General features: G+C 37.7%; 1 protein-coding gene across 1 annotated transcript; it reads left to right on the top strand.

The window, feature by feature from the left end:
• The first annotated feature begins 7579 nt into the window (after positions 1 to 7579).
• On the top strand, positions 7580 to 10618 carry LOC103722893 (pentatricopeptide repeat-containing protein At4g33990). The gene has a single exon (XM_008813618.4). It carries the CDS (start codon positions 7684 to 7686, stop codon positions 10003 to 10005), a length of 2322 nt encoding a protein of 773 aa, XP_008811840.2. The 5' UTR covers positions 7580 to 7683; the 3' UTR covers positions 10006 to 10618.
• The last annotated feature ends 2464 nt before the right edge of the window (positions 10619 to 13082 follow it).

Raw genomic sequence — 13082 nt, 5'->3', positions numbered from 1 at the left:
TCGCATAGCCAAAATTCAGGCTCCCGTAAAAGCTGCCATAGGTTTGCACAGGGCCATACCCTCCAAAGGCTGCGGCAGCATCCATGCCACTTTCACTAGAACCAGCGTCATAAAGTGGTGTTGCTGAGTCGATAAAATCTCGGGATTTAAAGAATGTAATTATAGGTAACATTATGAATATCTCTGACATGGCAGATATTTCAGACAATCAGACCTAATTTAAACCGGCCCCCGCCCAGACCATCTCTAGACTTTGACACCTCCTAAGGCCCTGCACCAAATGTCAGCTCTCTACGTTTCTAGACTTCGTTATACATCAAAGACCAAACAAAATCTGCCAGTTCTAAATCATTTTCTCATTCACCTGAGGAACCTCCTTAATTTTGATCCTTTAAAGTTCACAAGTTCTTCATTAGCTTCCCTTAAAACTCATGAATCTATACCATTGTTTATCTAGCTTTAAGAGTTTTTAATAAATGTTAGCAAAATGTGACGACCATGCAATACAATGGAAGTATGTCTACAGCCAACCAATCTCAATTTTGATTCAAAACCTCCTCGTTAACCCACTCACTTCAAATGGATTGAACTGCAGTATATTTTTCCTGAATACTATTTGGTTATCTAAAATCAATAGCTATACTTAAGCATGTCTAAAGTGGATAACATGCATAGAGGTTTTAATAGTTTTATGCTCTACTTCATAATAGGAATAGGAACACCAATTAGTCAAGAAGATACTAAGAGATGAAACTTGGGTAGCATATTTCAGATCATCACATTCAGTAGCATTCTAGGTTCTAAAATATCTTCTGAAGGTATTATGCTCAATTTGTGAGTATGACTACTGGGTTATTAGTTACTAACACAGCACAAACAAGAAACATATTGAGATTTCCGACCAAATTCGGGTATATTACTATTTCGAAGTAAATCTGCTTAAAACAGTTTAATGAGCAAATTCAACGATACCTATTAGATCTGAATTTGTATCTTGTAAACCCAGCAATTGACTCTTTGAGGTCTATGGGCATTTCATTGGATGACATTGACAATGTTGAAGGCCATCATAGATGGTGATCATGCCCAAAATATTCAGAGCTAGTAGTTGGACTCACATCAGTAAGACGATCTTTATGTTATGGTTGATTTGTTCAAGATTCACTCTAAAGAAATTATTCCTACTGCCTTATATTAGCTGTCAAGACCTACAGAAATAGGCACACTCATCTAATTAAAGGTAAAACTGCAGCTAATTACTTAGAAAGATATACACGGAAGAATGAAGAGGTTAATCATGAGATTATTTTGAGTATGGAGTAGCTTGGACTAGTAATAAGTTTTCTTTTAAAATCTGTTATTAAAAGCCCATAGGAAGGAACATATGATTTAAAATTTATTTTCCTAGAAACACGTCGAATTTGGAGACCTTAACCTGTTAAATAGAGGCTGCTAAGTACTCATGAACTGTCTTAAACCCATACATCTTTTGTTGAGAAGCTTCAGAAGTAGGGTCATCTTCCTTGTTTCCAAACTTAAACAAGAGGCTTCTCACGTTTAGACAAAACCAGGAAGAAAAATTGTGACTAATTAGGTTAGCCTTTTAATCTGAATTGTTAAAATCATAAGATTGATTTGCAATTGATTGTGCCAAACTTAGTTGGCCTTACTAAATTTTATCTTGATTGATTTGTGATAGATTATGCCAAACTTAGTCGGCCTTACCAAACTTTGTCAGTCTCCTAGTAATATATAAAAGCTGCTCCAGTATATTGTAATAGATAGGCAAAAATATAATTATTATTTTTTATTCTTCTTTTTCAACATGAATAATAGAGCTACGGCTATCCTGCCGTGCACCAACTCTCTTTGGCATCTTTTCCAGCCAACTGTTTCCTCTTTTTCTATACCTTGCCTCAATATTTCGTGTTCTACAATCCTTAGTCTTCATTAACAAATTAACCTTTCAAAATTAGACAAATTGATCGAGAACAAATGTGAAAACAGAATAAATTTCTGTCATGAAACATGAACCTCAAATTATTTCACAGACTACCTTTCATCAATAAATGTGTTACCCTTCTCCTACGGACATCTTTATTGAGCAAAAATCTCAAAAACTATCAGTTTGTTCTTACTATTTTGAATAGAGCCAGTTTCTGTTGCTAGGGACACTTGAATATATGTCTTTCACCAGACCGATTGACTAGATTTGCCTGTCTATTATTTACATTTTCTATGATATATTTAATTTTTGCAATGGTGTTTTGCTGTTCTAGTTGGCTACTCAAGTCCCCTCATTAGAAATGATAGGCTTTATTTCTAGACTTTTTGCATATACCTCAAGCAAAAAAATGGGTAAATAATTTAACTACACAAGAACAAATCATGGGACAACTTATAACATGCTTTGGGTATTCAAAGTCATAGAGCATTTAAAAAAAAAAAATCATCACCATCCATTACCCTATCTCATACCTCATGTCCAAGAATTTCATGAGTTCTACAATATGCATGATCTGCAACACCATCCTCAGCAAAAGTAACACAACCAAAGCCCTTATGTCCAGTTCTTTTAGGATCCTAGTCAAAAGTGAGGCAAGCACAATCAACATCATGCATCTAGAATAAATTCAGCAGGCCTACTGAAAGCAAGCAATTCTACCTTTGGGACATAAACATCTAATTAAGATATGGCCAAATCTGCTGAAGTACTGCCACAGATAAGATCCAAAATACTCTCCTACACAATAAGCAGCAGAAGCAAATTAATTTTGTACTAATATTTTTAACTTGTACCAAGCATAAATACAGTCAAAACTGCAATGTGACATATGCTTACTTCCATAAGCTGAACCAGTGAAGTCATGTAGTGCAGGAGCACCTAGAGCAGCACAGTGAGTAGCTGCAGTAATATGAGCATTGCATATATGCACCACAGCCACCCTGTGCTACGCTGCTCGGGTATCTCATATCTTCATTCTAAATCCATAAGATCGTCAAATTAGTTGTGAGACTTACAGGCACAAAATATAAAAGTATGTGATACCTGTGTGACTGATCAACAGCAAAGAGAGATGAACAGTCCCAAACATCCCTTGTGCAGAGTTGTTCCTTGGCAACTGAAAGAATTGAATAAGATCTAATAAGATAAGAAGTATAGGCACAGAGAGTTACCCTTGGAGTTGCTTGGTGAACAACTATAGTAGAACCACCAAGTTCATGAGATTCTGCCGTTATGGCATCAACTGTTCAAATGAGAACGAAATATCAAATCAGTTTCAAAGCAAACTGAACGCACAATAGGATAGGTAACTGATGAAAAAAATGGATAACTCAGATGAGCCAGTGAGGATCATCATGAAAAATTCTGCAAATTGATGACATAAAAATAAGTGCGATGCAATTCATCTGATGATGCTGATGTTAGTTATGTTTGTGCATAGATGACCAATACTAATCCATAGTGTCCTGTATAATAGGGTCACCAGGTCACTGTAGCAGTGCAGCTTAGTGATAAGTGCATATGAGAGAGAGAGAGAGAGAGAGAGAGAGAGAGAGAGAGTGTGTGTGTGCTGATCCAATTAGTTGCTCAATAAGTTACCAGATTATCATCAAATTGTTTTCTTCCTGAATCTATTATACAAATTTATTAATGTCAGGGATTAGATAATTTTTATAACAAGCATAAAAGCATATATTCTACAGGTTCTTCCCTCGAAAATTTAAATCATAAACAAAAAACAAATTGAATATATATGTAAGAGAGAGAGAGGAAAAAGATTCTATCAACAAAATCATATCAAATGCTATGGATTGAGACTTAGGCCCTGTTTGGGGGAGCTATTAGTAGTAGAGCTTTTGGAAGTAGAGCTGTTAGAAGTAGAGCTGTTTGAAGCAGAGCGTTTATAAAAAGTTGTTTGTTGTTTGGTAACTACATTTCTAAAGTGCTGTAGCACTTTAACATGTGTTTGGTAAACAAACTGAGAAAGTACTTTTGTGTGACAAAATGACCATAAAAGACATTACCAGTATTATATAACAGAGTATAATAAAATATAATATGTATTAATACATAAAGATATGATATAGTATAATATTAATGTAATGTAATATAATATTATTATAATATAGTACTATAACATTATGTATTATAGAATAATAATTTAATATAATATTAAATTATTTAAATAACATATCAATGTATTATGATATAATATAATATTATATTATATTTATAGTATAATACAATAATAAATATATAAAATATTATAATTATTAGTGTAAATTAATTTTTCATCCTTCTAATGACCATTTATCTCTCTAATAAATAGAGAGAAAGGAAGAAGAAGATTGAGAGGGAAAGGGAGAAAGGAAGAGGCGGGATAAGAGTTTTAGGAGAAAAAAGTATGATTTAAATGGGGGTATTTTGGTCCAAAAAACAGCTTTCCGACAAAGCTGAAAACAGCATTTTCGGAAAGCTCCAAATTGGAGCTTATCCCCAAAAGCTGTTTTTAGCTTCCCGCAAAAGCTGAAACAGCTTTTCGAAAATTTTACCAAACATCATTTTTTATCTAAAAGTACTTTTGGAGGGCCAGAAAGTGCTTTTTGGCCCTCCAAAAACTCCCCCAAACAGAGCCTTAGCCTAATTTAGACCATTCATGTCGACCCTTTCCATAATGACTTACTGAAATGCAATCTATTAAGAAATCAAACCGAAAGAGCAGATGACTTAGTACAGTCTATTAAGCCAATAGACTTCAAGCACACCACAGTGATCAAGAAAGCAGAATTACAAAACAACTAAAAACAAAAGGAGCTGTCATCAATACGAACTCTAATGATGCCCTCCTTTCTGTAGATATATTTTTCCAGTGGCCAAAAAACTTTTGATGAAGGATGTATTCTATTATTCCTTCCTAGGAAAACCCTAATAATCAATAATGCGGATCCGTGGGAAGCCAGTACTGTGCCCACGCTATTCCCGGGAAGGCCCCCTTGGGTTATGATGCAAATGCCTATCTACAAAACATAAGTATTTACCAGTATCTTGTTTATGATAACTTTGCCTATGGTCAGTCATCTGTAAAACTTTTTTCACATTCCAGTTTGCCAGCAATGAAAGTTCAAATCAGATGGGTAAAACAAGTTGCAATGCTTATAACAAACCAAGGCCTTGCAAGTCGGGGACAAAAGAAAGTGACCACTATTTTTTTTTTTTGGTGGTAAAAAATGACCACTATTTCAAGCCTAATAGTATACACTCCAAATGACTCAAATGACCAAATACACCTACCAAAGTCCTTACCAACCATAACCATCAAGCCTTATCCCTACTATTTGGGGTTAATTCTCTCAAAATCCTCACTACAAACAAAAATACCAAGGCATCATTACAGTACGTAGTCTCTGCGACTGACAAACTTCCAATGAAATTGTATAGATTGTACAACTGATTTTGGAACCCTTTCAGTACAATCATTGAACTGACAATCCAACTGATATACTCAAACAAAATCAAACTTTGAATTCAGTTACCACCCAAGACTAGACACATATTGAGAGATGTTTGGCCCATCACATATATTTGTAAAAGGCAAAGACACCAAGCCTAAACATTTAGATGCATTCTTAGACTCCAAATTTTACCCACTGAAAACTAGCCACAACATGATACCCTCATTTATCGACCAGACTTGCCAAGCAATACCACACACCAAATGCCCTCAAATTCTCTACTCATGAAAAAAAATAAAACTTTTTTGGATTACATCACCCAACTAGCGTGAAATTTCCGACTAATCACCCCATCATCCACAAAAATCTTTTCTATGAGGTTACTTGATACCTATTTTTGTGGGGTGCCAATTGCAGACACATTCAAAGGGAACCGTCGAGGTCCACAAACTTGATCCTAGTACTGTACTGGTAAGTTACCAATTCGATACAGTACGATTAATATGGTATAGTAGACACCTCGTGGTGATACAACTCGTATACCATCTAAAACCAGGTAGTACATGTCAATACAGTACAGTGCTCATCCCAGTATGGGCAGTTCCACTAAGCTTCGATAGGTATGGATTGGCATAGACCGATATAACTCATATATCAAACCAAACCTCAATACTGTACTGATACCTTATTGATATAGTACGGTGCAGTTGGTATAGGTCAGTATAAGTTCAACAATAGAAGAGTTGCCTCATGCAACACTAATCTCCCAACAACTATCTACCAACCAAAAGATAAATAATGGTCCTCTCAAGGAAATTAAAAAAGAAATATTTTTTAAAAAAAAACATCATTCTACCTATTCAACCACAAGCTAATTCCCCACTCTTAAATATTCCCTGCTCTTAAATAAATCAATGTATCCATCCCACATCCGAGGTTCCATTCTAATAAGATGTGCATATGATTTTTTTTGGGCCAGGACATGCATATGCTTGAAATCTTAGACGAATTCTGCTGGCAGGAGCTAGTGATGGAGCAAATCTTCACCTAAAACTATTTTTGATTGCCTAGTGTTCTCTGCCACTAATAATCCTTATTAGTTATTATTAGATAACTTAGAACCACCACTTCGGATCTCCAAACAACTAGTACAAGCTAAACAAATCACTTGGACATAATAGCATGCACCGGCGCCTCATCTAAGAAACTAAATGAAATCAATTTAAGCTTATTGCAACCTCAGTTCAAGTTTGATTGAAATTCAATTCAAATTTGACCAAAGCACAAGTCAGCCTTGACGTAATGTTCAAGTCATTCAAAAAATCTAATTCCAAATAGCTTGTTCTCAAAAAAGCAATCTAAGTTTCTAAATAACCCATTACCATGACCTTAATATCAAAATATAAACTCAGAAAACAATTACTAAAAATATGATCACTCCATAAACATGATCTATTGACCAAGTAATGGAAAGAATGATTGCATATTAAGTTAAACATATCGTAATATCACAATCTAATTATATAAAATAAAGTCCAACCCTTATTGGGACATGCTTGATTGAACCAGATTTGTTTTTGGTTCTTCTTGAATAATCTATAAACCAGTTACAAGCTCAGGCTGAGCTCAAGCTATTCATAGCAATTGCCAGGTACAAGTCTGCTTTAATATTGGTGCATATGTATATGCTTAGATATATTTATAAAAGATTATAAAAATGCTGTAGGATTAGTTAAAAAAGCTGCCACGTATGCAGGCGAAAGAATGAGAGATCTTCTTTCGCGATATAGACAGTTGGATCATGTTCTCTTTCTTTCACCACCTGCACAGATCTTGAAGCGGATGTTATGAGATCTAATGGCCGTTAAAGAGTTGGTGCATGAGCTGTTTGCTATCCAGATAGTTCATGTGTACCAAAAGACGAATAAAGCAGCAGACTGGGTCGCTTCATATGTGGCACGGCATATTGGGAATGTCATTTGGACGAGTTTAGTAGGTGTTCTTTATCTACTGCATTGTTTATTTTATTTTATTTTTTTCTGTTTTGGCAGGATTTACTCAAAATCGAGATATTTAAAATAAAATTCCGTTTTGACCCCCAAAAAGAATAAAATAAAATTGGTGCTCGCTTCAATCCCGTTGGCGCCACGGGCCTCCGCTCTCCGTTCCCGCGCCGAAAGCCTCCACCATGCGAATGCGAAGCTTGGCGACCTCCTCCCGGAGCGCATGGATTTCAACCGCCTCTTTCTCACCTGCCCCTCCCTTCGCCTTGCCCGCCCCCTGCACTCCCTCTTCATCGTCGCCGGCCGCACCGGAGACAGCCTCCTCTCCACCAAGCTCCTCAACCTCTACTCCCGCCTCGGCGACCTCCCTTCCTCCATCCTCGTCTTCGAGCATTCGCCCGCGAAGAACGTTGTCTCATGGAACTCCATGATCTCCTGCTACGTCCGCCACGGCCTCTTCTCCCAGGCGGTCGGCTGCTTCCGCCGCCTCCTGGCCACCCCCGGCATCCGCCCCGATGCGTTTACCTTCCCCGTCACCTTGAAGGCTTGCCAGGATCTGGATGTAGCGAAAAATATGCATTCGTTGGTTTTCAAAATGGGCTTCGTTTGGAACGTTTTCGTGTCTGCCTCGCTGATTCATGTGTACTCGCGATTCGGGTCGCTGGGCAATGCGGAGAAGGCGTTCGGAGAAATGCCTTATAGAGATCTCGGTTCATGGAACGCGATGGTTTCCGGGTTTTGTCTGAATGGGAAGGCGGTGGAGGCACTCAGGGTGTTTGAGGAGATGATCAGGGAAGAAGTGGGTATGGATAAGGTCACTATTTCGAGCATTCTTCCAGTCTGTGCACAGTTGGAGAATCTTTTGATGGGAATGTCGATACACGTTCATGTGATTAAACGTGGGTTGAATTCTGATATATTTGTGGCAAACGCTCTGATTGATATGTATGCCAAATTGGATTGTTTGGATGAAGCAAGGCGAGTCTTTGATGGAATGGAAGAGAAAGATTTGATCACCTGGAATTCTATTATAGCTGGTTACGAGCAAGCTGGTAACCCGAGCATGGCTCTCAAGTTGTTTGATATGATGAAAGAATGTGGTATTGAGCCAGACATATTGACTCTTGTTAGCCTGGCTTCTGTGGTCGCTCAACTTGGTGACAATCGAAGGGGCCGGTCGGTGCATTGTTATGTCATGAGAAGGGGATGGGATGGGGATGACATTGTTGTTGGCAATGCCATGGTTGATATGTATGCAAAATTGACTAATATCAAGCCTGCTCAGGAAGTCTTCAATAGGATGCCTGCTAAAGATGTCATTTCTTGGAATACTTTGATTGCAGGTTATTCTCAGAATGGACTTGCCAATGAGGCTATTGAGACTTATGAGTATATGGAGAAGTATGAGGGTGTGGCACCCAGTCAAGGAACACTAGTTAGTGTGTTACCTGCATGCTCACATGTTGGAGCTTTGCAGCAAGGGATGAGAATCCATGGGCGATCCATCCATATTGGGTTGGAGGTGGATGTATTTGTGGCTACTTGTCTTGTAGACATGTATGCCAAGTGTGGGAGGTTGCAGGATGCGATGCTTTTATTTGAGCGCGTCCCCAAAAGGAGCACCGGTCCTTGGAATGCTATTATAGCTGGTCATGGAGTTCATGGTCATGGCGACAAGGCACTCGGGCTCTTTTCAGATATGCAACAAGAGGGGGTTAAACCAGACCAAGTCACCTTTGTTTCATTGTTATCTGCATGTAGCCATGCCGGATTAGTTGATCAAGGCCGGCAATGTTTTCAAATAATGCAGACTACTTATGGTATCAAACCTGCTACAAAGCATTATGCATGCATGGTAGATTTGCTTGGTCGAGCTGGCCAACTGGATGCTGCATACAAATTTATTAAAAGTATGTCACTTAGGCCTGATTCTGGTGTGTGGGGCGCTTTTCTTGGTGCTTGTAGGATTCATGGAAATGTTGAAATGGGTGCATTGGTTTCAAACTACCTATTTGAAGTTGATCCAGAGAATGTTGGGTACTACGTTTTGTTGTCGAATATGTATGCCAAGGTTGGGAAATGGGATGGAGTTGATGAAGTGAGAGCTTTGGTTAGGCGTAGACATTTACAGAAAACTCCTGGATGGAGCTCAATCGAAGTGAATAAGAAGGTGCATGTATTTTTTACAGGGAACCAAACTCATCCGCTATATGAAAAGATCCACAAAGAGATAGGAATTTTGTCAGCCAAAATGAAGAGCCTCGGTTATGTTCCTGACTACAGCTTTGTGCTTCAAGATGTGGAGGAGGATGAAAAAGAACATATTTTAACAAGTCATAGCGAAAGGCTGGCTATAGCATTTGGTATCATAAGCACATTGCCTAGAACTCCCATTCAAATCTATAAAAACTTGCGTGTTTGTGGTGATTGCCATAACGCCACTAAGTTCATTTCAAGGATTACCGAGAGAGAGATCATCGTGAGAGATTCTAATCGCTTCCATCATTTCAAAGATGGGAGTTGTTCTTGTGGAGATTACTGGTGACCCCTATATTATTCCTTTTGTATATGATTTCCATATGAGGTAAGATGTTAACAGCTTACCTCCATGAGTACTTGAAGCAAAGAAGTTGCACAATCTGTTACATGAATTAGTATTGTTTCAGCTTCCACCAAGGCATCAAAATCTCCCATCTGGTGGATTTTCTGTTTGCTTTCAGGCCTTTGACTTGGCCAGGAAAAAATAAAATCATGGAGAAGATGCCAACCAAGCAAGGTGAAGTTGAGGGTGAGGCAATAATGACAGCGACTAAAAGCACATTTGATGAAGTTTTCATCGACTCTCTAAATTCTTTATGGTCTGATTGGAGCATTGAGTGTTCCTTGATTATGAAATTCTAATGTAATTCTTTCTAGATGGTATTTATGTTGATTGTAATATCTTGATTTTTATAGTGTTACCAAATGCAAAATTCTTGCTGCATTCCATTCCCACATAATATTTTGTTCTGATCAGATGTTACATTAGTCAAACACTACAAGTGGGATTACTTTTGTCAGTTAAATTTTTTGTGACTCCAAATTCAACTCCTCAAAGATTCTGTGCCGGTAAACTGCAGAAGTTTTGCTGGCTCTTTTTTTCATAATTCAGTTCTCTTTTTTTTCCCTTTATTTTTGTTGCCAACCCATTAGAACTCCCACTCTTGCAACTTGCGAGACATGGAAGAGTGGAGGCAGGTCAATGGCATGGGAAAGTTTGGATAGAGCTACTCGGTTTTGTAAGTCTGGTTTATTTGCATGCCATGATGTGACTGTTCTACTGCACCATCTCAGACTTGAAACGTACTTCTTTGAACTTTGTGTTCCTGGAATGAGCATTAATTGTGTGGAAGCTTGAAGCTTTTATGGAGCTAGTCTTCTTGATCCTGCTGAGTTCGATTCTTTTAATGAGGAGAATCCACAGTAAAAATATGTCATTTACTGGGACAGAGCTTGCTTGTGAGAATATGGCATCTCTGTAGTGGCAGTAAGACATATCCTCACCAGGGAATCTTTTAAACCTCTATTTTTCATTCTATAATATGTCGAAAGTGTGGAATTTGGCAGAGCATCTAATGGTCTTGCTGCTATATGTTCTTTTTCTTTTTTCCAAGCACCATAGCTTAGGTCCTCTGCTCTTTCTAGGAATGCTTTTTTTTCACAAAAAAGAGGTAAAACGGAACCTGTCATTGAAGAAATTTTGTTTTGGAACACGAAAATACTTGACCTTAAGTAATGTCTGTCTCTCCTTGACCACATTAGCATTTTTTCCCCTATGCTGTCCTGTTTAGGAACTTTAAAATAATCAATAGTGCATTGATTCCAATGTTTCCAGGGCATAAAATATCTCTGCTTGATAAACTGCATTTCTTGCTTGACATACAATATCTAGCCTTGTTATCAAGTTCATGCATCATACTCTTCCTATACTGCACCTAAATATTCATGCAGTCTCTCAGAAATAACCCATGATATATGATTGAACTTTATAAAACAAATGAATAATTATTGCATGCGCTTGGTGATCGCTAGAATTTATTTTATTATGATTGAATTTAGACCGTTACAATGATCCTTCAAGAATCCTTACACTCGTATCTTTCTGTACAAAAAAAACTCTTTTCTTGCAAAACCAAGATTAAATAGGCATTTTAAACAAAACCCACAAATCTAAAAGCAATCATGCAAAAATAACCAAATAGATATATGAAATTGATCTATTATTATAAAAAGACAATAAAATGAATTTTGATTTTTTTAAAAAAAAATTTTACATTCTCACTGTTATTCCACTTTGCCATTCTAAGTTTCTGGTCAGTTTCTTGAAATTTCTGATAGGAAACGAGAACAACTCTGACAAGGTCCATTCCTTGAATTATGTATGCATGGAGGCACGGTCCCAGTAGTGAACAATATGGCACCCAGCAACAGCCCAAGCGAAGGTGTTATCCTATTCAACGACAATTTTGACATGAGGGCCCAAGTTCTCCCCTTCCGGCCTTCCCACAGCCACAATGTGCCAAACTCAAAGACAACTCTCGCGGAATTTTATCAAACAGCGTCTCATGAATAACTTGGATTTGGAAAGCATGTTAGTTGTTGGTAGAGGAGGAAGGGTGGCATGGGCTTGGTTTGAGTTATTATTGCTGCAGCCAAATCAAGCAAGAGTCCAACTTCATAAATCCATGTATTGTGGGTCCATGATCCGGAGATTTCCTTAGAGTCATTGGAAGGCTCGTATTTGAGGCAAATTACTTTAACATCGCTTTGTTTTTTTACTTTATCCTTTGGTTTTGACAGAGCGAGGGATGGGGGAGGGAGATGCACAATGTTGCCGCCAAAATCTAGGCTAAATTGCTGAGGTCAGGCAAAAGCCGAGATGAAGCAGTGAAATCGGCTTCGAGCTAACGAGTTTGGCCGGAGAAACTCTCTTGGTGATGTGTTCAACCTAAAAGAAAGTTCACTTGCCGAGATTCCACAAGAGATCCTTTGATGCGTAAGTCGGTTGGATTCTGATGAAATAGAAAGAAATTTGAGAGTCATAGAGTGTGGGAGATTATGAGAGCTTAGAAAAGACGTTACCTAAAGATCTCTTTATAACCCCTTGTTTAAAAAAAGGTTGGCATCCATTATCGGAAAAAGTGGAAGTAGGCCTTAATTGCTCGGTAACGGTGCCCCTCAATTGAAGGGATTATCATCATATTTTTAATGATGTTTAATTACCTTAATTATACTTCAATTGGATATTTGTGGCTTATTTTTGTTGGCGGCCATTATACTCTGATTGGCTTGATGGTTCAAGTAGGCACCTCGGTATCAATAATTCGATTGATTGGCTGGTAAGACTAAACTGTAGCTTGAATTATGCTTAAGTCAAATTGACAGATATACACCGCCATATCATACAACAATTAAAAAAATTCTAGCAACAAAGTTTTTACAAGAAAACATGGCCTCTTTTTTTTTTTTTTTTTTTGCTTGTTTGATTATTATTATTATTATTATTTATTTAAATATATTTTTAGTCCTTACATGCTGTCCTTTTCTTTAAAAAAGAATTGTCTCCAGGTCTAAAAAAATATT

Source organism: Phoenix dactylifera, chromosome 8 (genome assembly GCF_009389715.1).
Source record: "Phoenix dactylifera cultivar Barhee BC4 chromosome 8, palm_55x_up_171113_PBpolish2nd_filt_p, whole genome shotgun sequence".
In the NCBI taxonomy this organism is placed as follows: Eukaryota; Viridiplantae; Streptophyta; class Magnoliopsida; order Arecales; family Arecaceae; genus Phoenix; species Phoenix dactylifera.
This window is presented reverse-complemented; position numbering and strand designations above follow the sequence as displayed.